At 50.6% G+C, this 18,851-nt stretch overlaps 7 protein-coding genes across 7 annotated transcripts; 4 read left to right on the top strand and 3 right to left on the bottom strand.

The window, feature by feature from the left end:
• Window positions 1–61: 61 nt before the first annotated feature.
• On the bottom strand, window positions 62–271 carry ARB_06657 (uncharacterized protein; the record flags this gene model as incomplete). The annotated part of the gene is made up of 1 exon (XM_003014854.1): window positions 62–271. The coding sequence occupies one exon, from the start codon at window positions 269–271 to the stop codon at window positions 62–64; it is 210 nt and encodes a 69-aa protein (XP_003014900.1).
• Window positions 272–2,302: 2,031 nt separating this feature from the next.
• Window positions 2,303–5,444, top strand: ARB_06656 (response regulator, putative; the record flags this gene model as incomplete). Its single annotated transcript, XM_003014853.1, has 2 exons — window positions 2,303–4,840; window positions 4,911–5,444. 2 exons carry the CDS (start codon window positions 2,303–2,305, stop codon window positions 5,442–5,444), a joined length of 3,072 nt encoding a protein of 1,023 aa, XP_003014899.1.
• A 1,203-nt stretch (window positions 5,445–6,647) lies between these two features.
• Window positions 6,648–7,339, bottom strand: ARB_06655 (uncharacterized protein; the record flags this gene model as incomplete). Its single annotated transcript, XM_003014852.1, has 2 exons — window positions 6,648–7,111; window positions 7,162–7,339. The coding sequence occupies 2 exons, from the start codon at window positions 7,337–7,339 to the stop codon at window positions 6,648–6,650; spliced, it is 642 nt and encodes a 213-aa protein (XP_003014898.1).
• An 851-nt stretch (window positions 7,340–8,190) lies between these two features.
• Window positions 8,191–10,056, top strand: ARB_06654 (spermine/spermidine synthase family protein; the record flags this gene model as incomplete). The annotated part of the gene is made up of 3 exons (XM_003014851.1): window positions 8,191–9,233; window positions 9,292–9,598; window positions 9,652–10,056. The coding sequence occupies 3 exons, from the start codon at window positions 8,191–8,193 to the stop codon at window positions 10,054–10,056; spliced, it is 1,755 nt and encodes a 584-aa protein (XP_003014897.1).
• Window positions 10,057–10,225: 169 nt separating this feature from the next.
• On the bottom strand, window positions 10,226–11,056 carry ARB_06653 (uncharacterized protein; the record flags this gene model as incomplete). Its single annotated transcript, XM_003014850.1, has 1 exon — window positions 10,226–11,056. The coding sequence occupies one exon, from the start codon at window positions 11,054–11,056 to the stop codon at window positions 10,226–10,228; it is 831 nt and encodes a 276-aa protein (XP_003014896.1).
• A 1,209-nt stretch (window positions 11,057–12,265) lies between these two features.
• On the top strand, window positions 12,266–12,955 carry ARB_06652 (uncharacterized protein; the record flags this gene model as incomplete). The annotated part of the gene is made up of 1 exon (XM_003014849.1): window positions 12,266–12,955. One exon carries the CDS (start codon window positions 12,266–12,268, stop codon window positions 12,953–12,955), a length of 690 nt encoding a protein of 229 aa, XP_003014895.1.
• Window positions 12,956–15,640: 2,685 nt separating this feature from the next.
• On the top strand, window positions 15,641–18,093 carry ARB_06651 (protease DPPV, putative; the record flags this gene model as incomplete). The annotated part of the gene is made up of 5 exons (XM_003014848.1): window positions 15,641–15,708; window positions 15,774–15,825; window positions 15,893–16,125; window positions 16,201–17,656; window positions 17,722–18,093. 5 exons carry the CDS (start codon window positions 15,641–15,643, stop codon window positions 18,091–18,093), a joined length of 2,181 nt encoding a protein of 726 aa, XP_003014894.1.
• Between the last annotated feature and the right edge of the window lie 758 nt (window positions 18,094–18,851).

Below are 18,851 nucleotides of genomic sequence, written 5' to 3'. Positions count from 1 at the left end.
CTCGTTTGTCGTCATGATAGGGAGGGAAAGGCGGTTGTGTCTCCGCCTGTCTACCCTCCCTCTAGCTCCATCTTGGTGAAATATGGTATGTACACTGATGGATCTGATACCCTTTGGCCTGCCTTGTTCTTCTCGTCTCTTTCTTCATTTTCACCTCTACGGCGCAATTCAGGGGGCGGTTCTTGACTGTTGTTTTCTCTTCTTCCTCTTGTAATGCCATGTCTCTCTTCTTTTCTCTCCTTCTACTTCCTTTGTACAATTTTGCAACCATCCTTGCCTTACCTTGTCTACTTCTCTTCGCTTCTCATGAGAACACATAAAAGGATTCAAGAAACCCTTTTTTTCAACGCCCCTTTTTTTTTGTCTTCTACTTTTCTACCTTCGAAAGTGCTTGATATGTACGTTTTACAATCCTTCGACCCGGCCTTCACCCCGTTCTATGTCTATGACTTTTTACCCCCCTTTTTTTCGGCCTTTCAATTCTACCTGTTACTATCGTGATATTTTAGAGTAGGTAAGGCAGCTTTTCAATAAATAAAAGAGAGATCTGAGATCCAGTTAATTTTATCTCCTTCCTCCGCTTTGCACAGAGCTGTGGATGTCGGTATATGCATGGATGCCTTATATGTACGCTCGCCCGCCTCACCCCTGCTTCCTTGATTCCATTCTCTTGGGATATATCAGGGACCTCCTATAGACGGAGGCGGAGAAGCCGGCTAATGAAGAGAAAAAAACCGAGTAACAAACAAGAAGATGCCCGATCCTATCTATCGAATAGTAGATTCACTTTTTCTTACTCCTTAAAAACAGTCAATAGTCTGCTGCTTCTTTTTTTTCTTTTCTCCCTGGATGACACGAGAGCATAGCCGCCTTTCAAAACGTTGTGAATATTGAAGCTATTCATCACATTCGAACTCCAGACTTTGCCTCCCCAGGAACAAGCTGACAGGTCCGAAGAAGCAGGTCAAGCCACCAGCCATGTGTTAGGCACTAACTAATCGATGACGGCCCAGGAACCAGAAAGCTTGTAAGCGAGGCGAGTCAGGCAAAGAGGAAGAAGAAGAAGAAGAAGAAGAAGAAGACCGGCTTCAGCAGACGAAGTCGGTCACGATAACTAGTCATGATAGACAGTAGTGTGGTTGACAGTTGTCCCGTCCCTGACACGCAGCATATATGTAACCAGGCCGGCTAGTAGTTATCAGCAGCCGCGGGACCCAGACCCAAACAACCAACCTAGTTATTCGTCGTTTTCGTTTCTTTTTGTCCCCCTGCTTGTTCATCGTAATCGTGTCTCTGGTTCTGTTCTCTGGCCGCGCAACCTGACCGTTCATATAAATAATATATGTATCAGGGGGAAGGGGGGAGACGGGCCGGCCCGTGAGACATTGACCAGAAGCTCAACTCTCTCAGCTCCGTTTCGTATAATCGTCTCTCTTTTGCTTCAGAATAACCATATCATCTGCCTGGTCACCGTCCACAAGTCCCATCTTGGATCCCTGCGCGGATCAACCTACGCCCCGATCTGGTGGCTGCATGGGACGAGACGAACCTGGGCAGTCCACGCATCTCGACTCTTCCTTTTTCTCGCCTGCCCAGCCTCGTCCTTGCCCTCGCCCGTAGAGAAGTAAGAGCAAAAAAAAGCAGGGCAAGTTAGTGACCGTGACTTAGTCAAAAAGAAACCAAGCCCTGGGCTTGCTGGCCTTGTAACTTATCTCATTGGCAATAATATAATATGCCTGGGGGCGAGTGAAACATAATCCCCCATGGACGCCAACGCCGGCCCCATCCCTGCTGCTGCCGTCCTCCTGTTGCCCTGTGCTGGGCTCTCTTCTGCCTCTGCCGGCTCGTCTCTGCTCGTCTCTTGCTCTACATGTCATTTCTGGCGCTGCTATAAACTCGGTCTTTTGCGTTCTGCTTGCTCTGCTTGCTTGCTTGCTTGTCTGTTCTGTGATCAGTTCGTCTGACGCCGCGTCTGGCTGCATATCAAGCCCTGTCCTGCCGTCGTCAGCGTCCGTCGAGCTCGGAGAAGTGTCATATATAACAGAATCCAGCTATTAAAACAAGAACCTTACTGTCCCTATCTCTGTCTCTCCCGTCTCCGTCTCCGTCTCCGTCTCTCGCTCTCGCTCTCTGCCTGTTTGTCTGTCAACTCAACTGCCTGCGCGCCCCCCCCCCTGAGCTCCCCCGGCCATGCCGCCTGCCTGCGCGATGCCCGTCTCCTAGACTGCTGCTGACCGTCTCTACCGTCCTCGACCTGTCCCGTCACCCTCCTGCACCGGGTATGCCTGTGGCTGCTGAGACGATGCCGGCGGAAAAAGAGCGTCGCTTCTCCCGTCTGGCTGCGCTGCTGCGTCGCCCGTCGTCGTCCTCTTCCTCGTCCGCCAAGACCGCCGCCGCCGCCGCCGCCGACCCAGCAGCAACGTCGACCTCAGCGACCGCCAGCGCCGCCAACAGCATCACCACCGCTGCCGCCGCGCCCGCCAGCCAGAAGGACAAGAAGGAGGACCTCAAGACCGCGAGCAGAGCAGACGAGCAGGCCTTGGACGACGCTGTCGACAGCGACTCGACGCCGCGCCTGTCGCCCTGGACCTCGCTGCCCGACCAGCTGCCGAGTGCCTCCACCACCACATCCACGACCTCTACGACTCCTACGCCAGCGCCAGCACCACCAGCTACAGCAGCATCTACGACATCTACGACGTCTACAGCTGCAGCTGCTACGGCGACCAGGGCCCGGCGCACTCCTCGACCGGAGGGCCACAGATTGGGCGTGGATTCGCGGCCCAACAGAGCTCCCTCGCTCTCTAGTCCGTCGCAGCAGCAGCATCTGCAACACCTGCAGCATCCACAGCACCCACCGGGACAGCCAATTGCTACGGCTGTACGGTCTGCTCCCGCCGCTAGACAGGTCCCCTCGCCGCTGATCGAGTCCCCTGCTACCTCGAACCCGCCTCTGCCTCGCGCGAGACTAGTCAGCGTCGACAACGGGAATCACGCCCGACGCTGCGACGACTTTGCCTTCGCACCGTCACCAAACTCACAGCAGCAGCACGGCCGAGACCCTTCGCCTGCACAGCTCCAGGGCCGGATCCAGCGCCAGTTTAGCCGTCGAGGGAGTGTCGGTGGCTCGGCTCGACAGCTAAACACTATTACTACTGCTGCCGCTGCCGCTGCCTCGCTTTTCGACGACCCCCATCAAGGCCTGCAGTCCCCTACCACATCCCCGATATCAGCATCGCCCGTCTCAGCTGCTGCGCCTGGGAGAAGCCCCCAGATACCCGAGCAGCTGCCAAAGGGGCCTCGACGACCTTCTCTTGCCGTCAGGAGGCAGTCTCTCGTCCCCGCGTCGCAGCAGCGGCTCATAAACACCCTGCTTGAGCCACCATACACCAGTGGTGCCGAGTATTTCCCCCGTTCTACGCCCGCCATCCAGTTCGACATGATCAACCGCAAGGTCTGGGTCAAACGGCCCGGCTCGTCTCCCACCCTCGTCCTGGTCACCGAGGAAGACCTGGTCGATGACCTCCGTGACTCCATCCTCAAGAAATACGCCAACTCCCTCGGCCGAACCATCGACTCTCCAGATATCGTCATCAGGCTCATCCAGCGAGAGCCATCTAGCAGACACGGCCAGCTGGAACGAGTCCTGGGGCCCGAGGAGCCGCTTACTCGCACACTCGACCATTTTTACCCCGGCGGGCAGACGATAGATGAAGCCCTCATCATCGAGGTGCCTCCACGACGGACTCCAAAGGCCTCTCCTCTTACCCCCTATGCCCATACAGACGACTCCCGGGGCATGGACCAACAAGGCGGCTACTTTCCGCCCATGCATATGATTACTCCTAACAGTGCTACTCTCAAGGACTCCATGGGCTCTCCCCATCCAAATTCCATGCAGGTCATCAATACCGGCCAGGTGCCGCCCATCCCTTCACCAGGAGTACGTGGGCCATGGCAGCAGCCACAACATCGAAGCAGCTATCACCAATACGCCGGCTCTCAGGGGCCAGGCTCTCTCCCATCACCCTCAAATGGTACGTATTTCAAAATATTATTTTTTTTATCTATTTTTTTTTTTATTTTTATTTGTTTCTTTATTTTCCTATACATCCTCGATATTAACGGATTCACATATGTAGACTCAGTGAATCCTCATCCACCAGCCAACGGCGTACCTACCGCCTCATCACCCCCTTCTGCAGCAACTCCGCCCGCTCTCCCTTCAGAACCAGCTCCCAAATCCGTCTCCCCTCCTTCTCGCGTCGCCTCCCCTCGTCCCAAGGGCCTTGAAAAGCTGAACAAGAACAGCAGCACCAACTCGAACCCGCTTCCAACCTCCTTACTCGACGGTGCTATACCCCCGATCAATGTCCTCATTGTCGAGGATAACACCATCAACCTAAAACTGCTCGAGGCCTTCATGAAACGTCTCAAGGTCCGCTGGCAGACCGCTATGAACGGCCGCGAAGCAGTCAACAAGTGGCGAGAAGGAGGCTTCCATCTCGTGCTCATGGATATCCAATTGCCCGTCATGAGTGGCCTAGAAGCCACACGTGAAATCAGACGGTTGGAACGGGTCAATAATATTGGTGTGTTCCAGCGTTCGGCTGGGCCGTCCTACTCTGCATCCATGGTTGGGTCGACGCCTACTTCGCCTTCCGTCGCGGAGACTCCATCCTCCGAGTCAAACCCTGAAGACGAAGTCAAGCCCGAGGATCTCTTAAACAAAGAGAACCAGTTCAAGAGCCCTGTCATCATCGTTGCCTTGACGGCAAGCAGCTTGCAGAGTGACAGGCATGAAGCCCTGGCCGCAGGATGCAATGACTTCCTAACTAAGGTATGTCCCATATCTTCGCCTTTTAAAGCTATATCCTACAAGACAATAGAGCTAACATAACACAACCCAGCCTGTAAACATCGTCTGGCTCGAGCAAAAAGTAACGGAATGGGGCTGCATGCAAGCCCTAATTGACTTTGAAGGCTGGCGCAAATGGCGTGGCTTCTCAGACCTAAACAGCGATTCTACCATTGCCGCCACCATCAGAAAGGGCAAAGAAAACGCCGGCCCAGCTCTAACACCTTCAGACGCCACTCCTCGAAAACTTAACCCTATAAAGTCACTTTTGGCAAAATCGAGCAATGGCAATCTTCAATCTAAATCACGGGCCGCGCCACCATCTACCACCTTCGCAGACGGGACAGACGATTCCTCAACGGTCAGCTCCACCACCACCACTATTGCCCCGAGGGCCGACGGCGGTTTGTCAACGCCCGTTGGAACTGCCGTTTCTCCTGCATCTTCTTCACCCACACCTGTGGCTACGAGAAGATTACCTGTAGCCTCCAAGGCGCAAAACGGAAGTGCAAATGGCTCTACGAGCCCGCAAACTTGGAAGAACAGCCAGCGGAACGGTGTTCCCGTGGGAGCTGCGCCTCCTTGAACCTGTTCACTTCTATGTTATGTCTTATCTTCACCCATGTTGATATCCCATGCATTCCTATACATACTTCACCATCATACCATACCCACCGGCACCAGCCTTCGAATGATCCACCCCCCATTTCACTTCGAAACCCAAAATTATTTTCTTACGAGTTTGTTTTTTTTTCTCCTATTTTATCATTCATTCATATACCATACCATTTCATACCGTACCAAGTCTGTCGTGATACCATTCGTTATGTTCCCTTTCAACTCCCCTATATTGTGGTCTTGATCTTCAGTTTCATTCATCTTCATGCCCTGACTGACTGACTTATTGATTGATTGGTTGATTGGGCCGGAAAGCATTATCGTTCACATATCATGTTCTCATTTCTCAATTTACGTTTCTTGTAATGGAGGAGTTTTCATTTTTATCTACATATGCGATCATCTGCTCTACCTAATCCCGTTCTTTTACTTGACTTCCTCCTATGTATTCATTATTCCTTGTTTACTTTATTGCCTTCATGGCCAGGGATGCGATATTTGCTTTTTTTACTTTGATGTATACGGCCGTTTTTTTTTTTTTTCCCTTATTCACTTGCAGATGTCAACTCCAGTTTGCAGTCCCAGTTTCAGTTCCAGTTTCGAGGATCCAGTTACGTTGAATATGTTACAGCATGGGACTCCAGTCGGTCGTCGGTCAAAGTCAGTCATGGCACAGTTTGCAAAGCTTTGAGAACATAGCGTCTCTATCGGATAGGACAGACAGATAAAACCACCTAAAATTGGAAATGAAATGCTTTTTCTTTTCTTTTCCAGATGCTTTCCTTTGCCTTGTGTATAACTAGATAACCAGCTGTATTCTCGTATCCTTGAAGGTATGTATGAGTCAGTGTGACTTGCATGGTATGTCTTTTTTTTGGTCTCGGGGTTTGCGTACCAGAGACCGACGTCGATATCGTGAATAGCCGTTGATAATGCATATATGCACGAATGCATGTCATCTGCAGTGTGCAGAACTGTATCCCGCTGGTTCGCACGACTGACACACCCACCCTCGACCGCCCGTCCGCCATCCACGATGCAGTGATACATGACCAGCATGAACTGCACCGCATCCCTCTCCCCGGCCCTCTCAGCCCGATTGAAAATCCATCCCGCCCGTCCACAGAACATCCAGACCACCCCCGTCACCATCCCGTCCGTCCAGTCAGATCTAAAAATCCTGAACCCCCGTCTCCCCCTTCAACTCCCTGTCTCCTCCTCCTCCTTCTTCTTCCCCCTCATCATCAACAATCCACTCCGGCTCCTCCTCGTCGAAATACCGTTCTTGCTCCTCGCTCAGATCATCGTACTCCTCACACTCATCTACAACGCCATACTCAAACTGGTCGTCTGCACCCTTCACGAATCTCATTTCCATCTCGTACCGCCATCGCTCTTGCCCCTCGGCTTTGGAAGAGGGTATCTCATCTGCGTCTTCGGCTAGAATCTCACCGTTCGGCCCACGGCTGTACGATAATAGTGAGTCCGGGTCGGGGTTGGCAAGAGCTTCCATTTTGGCTTCTGCGCGTTCTAGATCTGCTTCGAGAGTGCCGGAGTGGCCTTTTAGCCGGCCTTCGGCTTCGCGCTCGCTCGCCGTCTGGAACCGGCGTATTAGACGGTCATAGAGAAGGGGGTCTAGCGATTGTTAGATGGATGTGTAGAACTGGCTATGAGGGTGTAGGTACCTGCTAGTTCTAGTGCTGGGGAGAAGTATTCGGGATGTAGCTCTAGATATCGCTTGCGTCTGTTTTTTATTTGTATCGACGCTGGCGGGTTCTTGGGCTGCGGGCGGGATGTGGGTATATATTTCTGGTCTTGGGTTATATCTCGCCCTTTGTCTGAGGTCATGGGGAATAATGGCATCGTATAATCTTTTGATCATTTACATACGGTGTAGCTATGGGGTATCAGAGCGTTTGGATATCTGATATTTTGATAGTCCTGCATGTTTAGTTAGTTAGGCCAGTATAAAACGCCAAGCATAGTGATGTCAGATTTGAGCCTCCAAGCTAACAACTTTTAGTGTCAAAACATTCCCAATAATCGAGCAATAGACGTGAATGGCCGATCAATATGGGGCATTCAGAAGGCTTCAATGCGCTTACCATGGAGATATCAAGATTCAAGCTTCTTGTTACATTACCTCCTGGATATACTCCGTATGGCTAACATATATACTCAGTTGACACAACGCCATTAGTTACTCGGGTCTACAGTCCTCAATACCATCATCTGTATCTTTTTACCACCATCTGCTCCGTCTTCTTCTTCTTCCAACTATCATCGTCTGTCTTCGACCTTCAATTTTCTTCTTTATATTCTCTGTGATATCTCAACTCGGCGACAAGTCTTGCCACTTTAAGGACGCTTGGGCCAATCTCGGCTGTCTTCGGGTTTTCCCCACGCAACGCGGCTAAAGGTGGGGTTAAAGCAGCGTGCTCCATCGCCCGATCCAGCCAACAGTAACACTTCTTCACGTCAACTTCGACGCCGCGACGGATTCCAACATAACACCAAGCTGAAGGCATTGAGGGTCGTTCTTTTATCAAGACATGCTCATGGTGACGGTGTAGCCTGTGTCTTGGGGTTTTGGTACATAGACTTGTCCGGCTGGTTCCTTTTCTCTCTGTTAGAGCGTTAGGTTGGTAAGGCCAGGTCAACAAAACTTTGAAACACGGCGGCTTTTGGAACACATATACATATACCATTCCACCATGGCGAAACCAAAGTCGACGCCTTCGAAGCCGGCTGCTGACAAGATTCAGCCTGCCGCCTCGACTCCAGCAGCCAGGGGAGCTGTCCGCAGGCCGGCAGCTGTCGTCGCGAGGAAGTCGTCCCTGCCAGAGCTCTTCTTTGCTGGCGCTATGGGAGCAGCCGTGATAGCCCTGGCTGGAGCGTATTCTTATGCATCTCAGTTGACGCTTGCTCCTATCTACGGCTCGGCTCCTGCTGGAAAATACCACAATGCCCTCACTTTGATCGCAGGAGGCGTGGGGTCTCTGGCTCACTCTATGGTCCAGAAATATGCCAACCCCATGGTCACTCTTCCAATTCTCACATTCTACATCCCTACCATCCAGTTCTTCTTGTTCAAGTTCAGTTATACCCTCGGACCGGTTCTGGGGCCTATCATTACGGAAACACTCACCTTTGCGCCTCTGGTTGCCTTGTCGGTTGTTGTCCCCGGGATTTTTATTCAGAAGCTGAATCTGAGTCCGAGATTGAAGCAGGGCATGGAACAAGGAAATATCATAGCTGCATACGCTCTTTTCAACGCTACCAAGACCAAGCTTGAACAAAATATGCCCTACTATCTCGGAACAAGCCTTGCATTGACCAGCATTGGCCTTCAATTCATCATTGCTGCTGCCCAGGCCATCCTCTTACCGTCCAGGTGGATTATGCTCACCATTCCTTCACTCTTATTCACGGCTATGTTCAACCACCATGTCCCATTACCTTACAACACGGGTTTACTCAATGCTTCTCTTAAGGCGGACAATTATACACTACTTCACCGACAGGAGTCCTTAACTGGATACTTGTCTGTGCTGGAGAACACGGATGCCAAGTTCAGGGTGATGAGATGCGGTCACAGTCTTTTGGGTGGAGAATGGCTTCCACACCTAATGACCAAGGATGCTAAAGTAGCTGATCCGGTTTTCACTGTCTTTACTGCGCTTGAGGCTGTCAGGCTTGTCAAGAAGGACTCTCATAAACCAGAGAAGGCTGACTCGAAGAAGAGCGCGCTAGTCATGTAAGTCACTCTGCATATCGTTCTTGTCTAGATATAAATAACTCACAAGTTATTCTAGTGGATTGGGTATTGGAACAACTCCTTCGGCCTTTGCAGCGCATGGAATCAACACTACTGTTGTGGAAATTGATCCAAATGTGCACCAGATTGCTATGGATTACTTCGAGTTCCCCAAGAAAGTAAACACGTTGATTGAAAATGCAGCCGTGTTTGTCCATCGTGCCAGGCATGAAACCCCAGTTCAAAAATACGACTATATCGTCCATGATGTTTTCACTGGAGGTGTGGAGCCATTGGACCTCTTTACTCAAGATTTCATGGAAGGGCTTGACACCCTGTTGGATGACGAGGGTGTCATTGCTATCGTAAGTTTTAATAGCCCTGATTAATATAGAGAATAACACTAATATAAAAACAGAACTATGCCGGTGATATTGCCCTGCCGCTTGCTGGCCTGGTGGTTCGGGCTATCACATCCACCTTCCCGTCATGCAGAATATTCCGTGACAACAAACCACTACCTGGTTCATCATCTAGAAGAGACCTGACTAACATGACCATTTTCTGCAAGAAAACACCTGGGACCATCAAATTCAGGATCCCCCAGCCCGAGGACTACCTCGGAACGTACTCACGAAAGGAAAACTTGATTCCGCGCCTCGAATTCAGCCCTGGCTCGTTCGCAAGGGACGCTGAGGGTAGGGAAGATGCGTTGGGACCAAGCGTGCCAAAGGAGCTTGAATATTGGCAGTTCCAGGGTGCCATTGGCCATTGGCATGTTATGCGCGGTGTTCTTCCGGATACGGTCTGGGAGAAGTGGTGATTGCAGCGACATTCTCAAAGTGCAGTTTATTCATTGATGATCTATAGCGGTGTATTTTCTATATTATATACTCTAGCCTCTTGACGTGAAAAAATTCGTAACCTCGTGTGCAAAAACATATGTATAGTAGTGGATAGCATGAAACCACCCAGCGCATGGCTTCCTTGGATCAGTTCAGGCAAACTCCAGATCCTTCGACAATGATATTCTTCTTGATCCGCCGGATATCCTCATCATTAAACCCAATCTCTTTCCTCATATACCCTTCCACACCCCCATACTCATTGTCCAACCATTCAAGCGTCCCAATGATAGCAGCAGCCTTTGCACTCGTCATTCTCACCGCCGCATCGCGATCCCCGCCAACAGAAGGATGCTGAAGCAACTTCTGAATAAACTCCTCCCGAAGCCCGTCCAGTCCAGCCTCTGTAAGCTCGTACTCTTTGCCAATAACTTCATTATCCAACACGCCCGCAAGCCTCAGCACCAGCGCGGCAAACACACCCGTCCTATCCTTCCCGGCCGTACAGTGGAACAGCAACGACTGCGTAGGCTGGTCTCGAATATGTTCGAAAACAACCTTATATGCAAACTTTGCTCCGCTGACGAGAATATCTTTATACGCACGTATAAAGCCCGCGGGCCCCTCGTCGGCGGCGTAATCTTTGTATCTTAACGCCAGGTTGGCTGGGCTTGCGTCCTGGTCCTTGAACACGGGCACATGAGTGAATGTGGTGCCTGGTATGTCTACGAGCGGATACCGGGCTATTTCGACTTCGGAGCGGAAGTCATAGATGTATGATATGCCCAACTCATCGACAAGAGTCTTTGCTCCCGTGGGTGTTACGCTTGATAGATGCGCAGACCGGTATATGAAGTTGCGCCGTACTGAAGTGGTGGGGGAGACGGTGTAACCACCGACATCTCTGAGGTTGTTGACGCCCTCTACAGCGTAGAAAGGAGGAGACGGTAGAGTACGCTGTGAAGAGGTGTCTGACATGTCTTTTTTTCACCCTTTTTTATCTGTATAATGGAGTAATTGGCTTGATTTTTTTGGGCGATGTTGGTTCCCGCGGTGGCAGCTTTTTATATGAATGTTGCTTTGCACTAGAAGTCGTGCCTGAAACTAACTACCGAGGCCTATCAGATTTCCCTGCGTCCTCATTTGCCCGAGTTGTATGTGCCGCTAACAGAGGCCGAATGTCATCTCATAACTCAGGCAGACCTAAAGATCATCGTATTGTATCTGGTGTACATATGACCTTGAGATGAGATGTTATATCTTGACCTTTCGTGTAGTGAAGGAGTTGATTGGTCTTCGTATATGAGCCTTCCAAGTCCCTTGTAGCATCACCAGAAATGCCTGGGACTTTCAGCATTCAATTTCCAGTAAGGGGAGCCCTATCTATAACAGTCAAACGATCGATGAATGAATATTCATCCGAAATATTTACTTGATTGCATTTCATCGTCGTCCATCGGCTCTGACAGGTAAAAGTAACTAAATGTTCTTCTAAGTCAAACCCAGCAAATTTTATTCTGGAAATAACAGCAGCGCCGTTGACTTGGCATCTCACTTGGCCTCTCAGCCATGCTCGACCTATCAGTTCCTCTGATAATAGTTATATAATTCTTGAGCGTTGTTGTTGTTGTTGAATTGATGCATCTTTGCCGGCTGTTTCAGCGGAAGGATGGCTTAGTAAGTAATATTGATACCATATTCGTATATATTTCGGCTAACTAAGCATTGGCCTCACTGAATTATGGCGTAATAATGGTATGCCTCTCGTCACAACCCACTCCAGGCAGCACGAGAGCGTCATCGTCAACTTCATAACTTCTTCGTGGCTTCTTTGGGGCCTCAAATAACAAACAAGAGTACTTAATAAGCCCTTTTTCTCCCTCTACTTGATGCAGATACAAAGAGATACCTTGCATCAAGCCTTAAACAAGTGACCACTGAGGCAGAAGTTGACTGTTTACTCTCGCTGTTTGCGTGTGGGATAACTATCAACCATGGCAGAGACAGACACAGCGGAGATTCAGTATATCGATGGAGTCAAGACTCTAGTTCCCCTAGGTACTATCTCTACTATCTTTGCTGTCTGGCGTCACAAAACTCCTAAATGTGCCCTGCTATTGCCAGTTTAGCTTCCGAAGTGAGACCTGCTAACCATGGTGAACAAGGTTAGAGAACAACCCAGAGGTGATGTCCCACCTAATCCATGAACTGGGGGTGTCTCCGAAGCTGGGGTTCTATGATATCTACAGCATCGATGACCCAGACCTGCTGGCGTTCATCCCGCGGCCAGTTTATGGCCTTATCTTCATCTGTCCCCGCGATGCATACTACCGTACTCGCGAGAGTATGGGCACAGACAACATGCCCGAGTACACGGGCTCGGGACCAGACGAGCCCGTCCTGTGGTTCAGGCAGACCATTAAAAACACCTGTGGTCTGATGGCTCTGATTCACTGCATCAGCAACGGGGAGGCAAGGGAATATATCCCCGCAGGATCTGAACTGGACCAACTGTTCAAGACAGCCGTGGACCTGGCTCCTACGGAGCGTGCTCAGTTGCTGTACGATTCACCCTTGCTGGAACGAGCACATCGCTCAGCTGCGAGACGAGGGGACAGCACCGTTCCAGCTCCTGATGACAAGTGTGGTTTCCATTATATCTGCTTCGTCAAGGGGTCAGACGGCCATCTGTGGGATTTGGAGGGCGGGGTGAAGGGCCCTATCGATCGAGGGCTGCTGGAGGAGGGCCAGGATGGGTTGAGTGAAAAGGCTCTCGAGCTTGGGGTTCGAACGTTCCTCAAGCATCAAAGCGATACCGGGAAGGGAGTCGACGTATCTGGCTTCAGCATTGTGGCCCTAGCACCGAGCATGGATTGAGAAAAGAAAGAAGCAGGAGAAAGCGGCGGGAGGCAATTGAGAGATATCAATCAATTATTCACTTCGATTCCTGTTAACTACTAGGTATCTCCGTGCGCCCTTCCTGGTCGGCTAGGCCGGATAGTTGGGTTGTGTTGGGTCAACAGATACTCGCTATATGATAAGTTGTGATGCATATAGCAGGCAGAGACATGCCAGTGGTGCCTGTCGCCTAAGGTGACCCCAACTCGCAATGCATGTCGACAAAGCCTATAGCCTACTTTCTGAAGTATAAAATACCCGATCCATGTGACATGACGGGCATCGAGCCTCTCTCGCATTCCTCTTGTCTTGACTGTACGGAGAATGCTGCAGAATAGAATTCGTCTTGCTGTGCTAACCACCAAAGGAAACCATTTTCTAGAACGGACTGTAGAATATAGTTATTTAGAAGCTCGCCTGGCTTCAAACCCTCTTTTACTCTGTAAATTCAAGGCTGGGGGTGCCTGGTGTCTCTTTCTTGTCCTTCTCTAGCGTCTTCTTAGCCGTCTTCCTGGTCCCTTTTTTTTATATCTCGTCTTGTCATCGAAATGTGTTATTCAACCTTCTGCCTGCTCCGGGGCTGCGGGCCCGTCACGTGAAACCGTCTATCTCGACCTCCAACCAGCAACTTCGACTTCAACTTCGACTTCGACTTCAGCTCAACGAACTTCAGCCTATGAACGATTCGTTGGCCCATTTATCGAAGTGTCCACCATGGCTGGTATTGCAAGGGGTGTCTGGATAGGCCGCAATTTCGCATAGCCAGCAAGAAGGCATCGGACAATGACCCACAAGGCAAGACATGTCACGCTGCCAGCGAACCGGCCGGGTCTAGCGAGGATTCTTCATCCTCCTCGCATTTTCCTTTTAGGCAGTCCTCCGAGACGCCAGACGGTTGACAGGGGGAACAGACGGAAACGGAGAAACAAAGCAGAGGAACAGACATGAGAAGACGGGCGAGTGATGGCGACACGGCGGAAGACGGGTAGCTCGCACAGAGGCTGAATGAAGGGGGTTACCACCATCCAGATCCGCCCTAGTCGCGATATTGGCTAAGACCAATTAGCAGCTGGCATATTCACCAGGATCCTCTCGCCCTTTGCTTGCGCTGATCCCTCCCAACTCAACGGAAGAAACAGGCTCGCTTTGGCTCCATCTGCCTTTTTTTGCTCGTCTTCTGGAATGGCACGAGAGAAAGCCCTGCAATCAGAACGCAGGCGTGGGGAGAGATCCCCACAGCGCCCCAGTAACTTGGCGTTGTAGCCTTTTCTGTCGTTTTTGCCCCAGGAAGAAGCAGAAGCAAGCCTGCGATAACGAGTAAAAGAGCCTGGGTTGACTTGCTGGAAGCTCCCCTGCTCAGCCAACACGGCAGGTCGACTGCGCCGTACCCTACCCCCAGTCAGAGTTATGGCCTCATGCCGTCTTTGTTTGACGTGCCATTTCCCCAGCTGTTGCCAGGGCATTTCTCTTCCTTACCAAGACGCAGGCGGAATCAGGTGAATTGAGTAACTAACTAATTGGCTCTGGCTAGTGGTTATGGTTGCCACCCAGAGCTTTGCATGACTGTGGCTTTTTTTCCAGGCACCCGCACCAACACTTGAGGTATCAGCATCTCGTATCAACAAGCAGACGAAGATCCATTTCCCGCATCTGCCCGCACAAGTGGTTTCTGGAGTATATTTAAAAACACGACTGTTTACATGACAACAGTCGGACCTGAGGGCCAAGGCCAGGCCAAAGATTCGATTTGCTAATAATAAACCAAGCGTTATTGCTCTTGTCTACCCAAGCTCATTCGTATCGGCTAATTGCATATCCATTTCCCTTTCCATCCATATCGTATCCGTGCTAATATGCGTCGTTCACAATCCCTGGTTTTTGCTCATATAATCTCCGGGGTGAGGGATCCGACCAGACATGCTTTTGAGCCGAAGCTTACCTCGATATCTTGCGAATGGGAGCTAACCCCAAAATGCCTTCGCCATGAGTTTAGTTACCTCCGCAGACCCATCTTGTTCCATTGCTCCATTGCAGTGATAAGCAGACGTAATTTTAAACAGCGAAATTGCCGAGGGGTGGTTCAGCACCCAACAGCAGCAACGTCACTCCGGTCCTGATTTGAGTACTCCGTACGGAGTACAGAGAACGGAGTGCATATACGTGGTTAGCTTGACAGCGCTTGCCAGGAAGAAGGACACATTGGGGTGATGATAAGAGAGGGGTAATCCCGCCCCGGCTTTTTCTTTTCTTTCTCCAGGTTGGGAGGGCCGGGGTACATCCTAGCCTGGGGAACGAATGACCAGGTTGAAATCCCACGATGCTGACAGAAAAACTGGGGCAACCTTGGAGTTGCTGCTGAAAAAGCAAATAATGGAAAAGGAAGCAAAGGAAAAGGCGACAGAAGCTCGCAGAACATGAGCTAGAGAGAGAGTGATTGGAGTACGAGAAGAGGAATGTTTATTTGATTGACCTGCCTGACCGGGGGCGGTCTTCGAAAAGAAATAAATGGAAGGTGGACGGCCAGTGGTTTCTTGCAGATTTCCCTTCTCTCCTTCTCTCTTTTCTCCCTTCCAGTGACAATTCCAGAATCTCTCCTGATCTTCTGGTTCTTGTATCACGCATATCAAGAGAGAAGAAGAAGCTATTCATTTAGCTCCATTCACAATGGCAGCAGCCAAATGGTTGATTGCCTCCTTGGCGTTTGCCTCGTCAGGGCTTGCATTCACTCCAGAGTAAGTAGATGTTGACCCATTGATCATCATATTTGCGACGAGACTAGATATTGACATCTTTGCAGGGACTTCATCTCTGCTCCACGAAGAGGAGAGGCCATCCCAGACCCCAAGGGTGTAAGTCGACATGTCAATCCATAGATACTCCCCGAGGCCCAACTGACTTGTGCCTGAAACTACGTAGGAGCTCGCCGTCTTCCATGTCTCCAAGTACAACTTCGACAAGAAGGACCGCCCATCCGGCTGGAACCTCTTGAACCTCAAGAACGGTGACATCAGCGTTCTTACTACCGACAGTGACGTCTCTGAGATCACCTGGCTCGGAGACGGCACCAAGGTCGTCTACGTTAACGGAACCGACTCCGTGAAGGGGGGTGTTGGCATCTGGATCTCTGATGCCAAGAACTTCGGCAATGCGTGAGTACATCCATGATCCCGTCCATAACGGTCCATAACTACGGACAAGGGCTCAATTACTTACAATTGCAACAGCTACAAGGCCGGTTCCGTCAACGGAGCATTCTCTGGCCTTAAACTCGCTAAGTCTGGAGACAAGATCAACTTCGTTGGTTACGGTCAATCCACAACTAAGGGTGACCTCTACAACGAGGCCGCCGCTAAGGAGGCTGTCAGCTCTGCTCGCATCTACGACAGTCTTTTCGTTCGCCACTGGGATACCTATGTTAGCACTCAGTTCAATGCCGTCTTCTCTGGTGCTCTCACCAAGAATGGTGACAAGTACAGCTTCGATGGCAAGCTCAAGAACCTCGTTCAGCCCGTCAAGTACGCTGAGTCTCCTTACCCACCATTCGGCGGCTCTGGTGACTATGATCTCTCCTCTGATGGCAAAACCGTCGCCTTCATGAGCAAGGCCCCAGAGCTTCCAAAAGCCAACCTCACCACCTCTTATATCTTCCTCGTTCCACACGATGGTTCCCGCGTCGCTGAGCCCATCAACAAGCGCAATGGTCCTCGCACTCCACAGGGCATTGAGGGTGCTTCCTCCAGCCCAGTCTTCTCTCCAGACGGCAAGAGAATTGCCTACCTCCAGATGGCAACCAAGAACTACGAGTCTGACCGCCGTGTTATCCACATTGCTGAGGTTGGCTCTAACAAGCCAGTTCAGCGCATTGCCAGCAACTGGGACCGTTCTCCCGAGGCTGTCAAGTGGTCTTCTGATGGCCGCACCCTCTACGTCACTGCTGAGGACCACGCTACCGGAAAGCTCTTCACCCTCCCAGCTGATGCTCGCGACAACCACAAGCCTGAGGTTGTCAAGCACGACGGTTCCGTCAGCTCTTTCTACTTCGTCGGCAGCTCCAAGTCTGTCCTCATCAGCGGTAACTCCCTCTGGTCCAACGCTCTCTACCAGGTTGCTACTCCCGGCCGCCCTAACCGCAAGCTCTTCTATGCCAACGAGCATGATCCTGAGCTCAAGGGTCTTGGACCCAACGATATTGAGCCTCTCTGGGTTGATGGTGCCCGCACCAAGATCCACTCTTGGATCGTCAAGCCAACCGGTTTCGATAAGAACAAGGTCTACCCACTTGCATTCCTCATCCACGGTGGTCCTCAGGGCTCCTGGGGTGACAACTGGAGCACCCGCTGGAACCCACGCGTCTGGGCCGACCAGGGATACGTTGTCGTTGCTCCTAACCCAACTGGTAGCACTGGTTTCGGCCAGAAGCTGACCGACGACATCACCAACGACTGGGGTGGTGCTCCATACAAGGATCTCGTCAAGATCTGGGAACACGTCCACAACAACATCAAGTACATTGACACTGACAACGGTATTGCTGCTGGTGCCTCCTTCGGTGGTTTCATGGTCAACTGGATCCAGGGACAAGATCTCGGACGCAAGTTCAAGGCCCTCGTCTCCCATGACGGTACCTTCGTTGGATCCTCCAAGATCGGAACTGACGAGCTCTTCTTCATTGAACACGACGTAAGTATTCACTCCATGGTTCGTACGTAAAAAATAAAACATTCCCTGTTAACCATTACCTCTAGTTCAACGGAACCTTCTTCGAGGCTCGCCAGAACTATGACCGCTGGGATTGCTCTAAGCCAGAGCTCGTCGCCAAGTGGTCCACTCCCCAGCTCGTCGTCCACAACGACTTCGACTTCCGTCTCTCCGTCGCTGAGGGTGTCGGTCTCTTCAACGTCCTCCAGGAGAAGGGTGTTCCCAGCCGTTTCCTTAACTTCCCCGATGAGACCCATTGGGTCACCAAGCCAGAGAACTCTCTCGTTTGGCACCAGCAGGTCCTCGGATGGGTCAACAAGTGGTCTGGCATCAACAAGAGCAACCCTAAGTCCATCAAGCTTTCAGATTGCCCCATTGAGGTCGTTGACCATGAGGCCCATTCTTACTTCGACTACTAGACTCTTTTATGCTTAACGCGACCATTTGATGTCATGTCTTTATAATAGCAATGCAAATATTGTAATATCTTCACCCTTTATTCTTTCTCTACTTTTCTACCTCTAGTATCAGTATTAAACATATCAGTCTTGCCTCTATCCAGTATACCAATGGACCGGATTTGCTTGATAGAAATGTTCCTCGACCCGGTATCTTGTCCTGGTTGCCACAGTGAACCGGAACCCACACTATGCTTGCATTGACTTTATGGTGTGGGAACTGCCCCTGAGCTGGCAGTGATCACTCGAATTAACACGCCAATAGAGGCTGCGGAAGTGGCCTGGGTAGGAGTAGAAGGCTTCTGTTGACTGTGAAGAGAAGCACCAGAGGCAGGAGTTGAGCTGTAGATGGCACTTACGTATACTTAAAACATATTTTAAGCAAATGCTGCGGGTTTAGGATTACAATATATGGCGATGCAGCACTGGATGAGGCTCAAGACTATGAAACATATTCTCCGACGGCGAGAAATTAAGTTACACTCAATTCCTCAGTTTGAATCTATGTACTTGAAAATGGGTATCGTACAAAGCAGATGATAGGGAACGAGTAAATGGTAACACAACAAATGAAAAGCAATTAGCTAGGTTGGTTTGCATGAAGCTGACAGTGTATATTAACCAATGTATCGAAAGGGCCTGGAAGAAGACGACCGAGAAGTTAATCAGTAGATGATAGGTATAAGTTAGACACAACAATGACCTCAGTGTGCACCTTA

This window comes from Trichophyton benhamiae (assembly GCF_000151125.1).
Source record: "Trichophyton benhamiae CBS 112371 chromosome Unknown contig00476.0, whole genome shotgun sequence".
NCBI classification, from domain to species: domain Eukaryota; kingdom Fungi; phylum Ascomycota; class Eurotiomycetes; order Onygenales; family Arthrodermataceae; genus Trichophyton; species Trichophyton benhamiae.
Note: the sequence above shows the minus strand (reverse complement) of the source record. Positions and strands in the feature narration are given on the sequence as shown.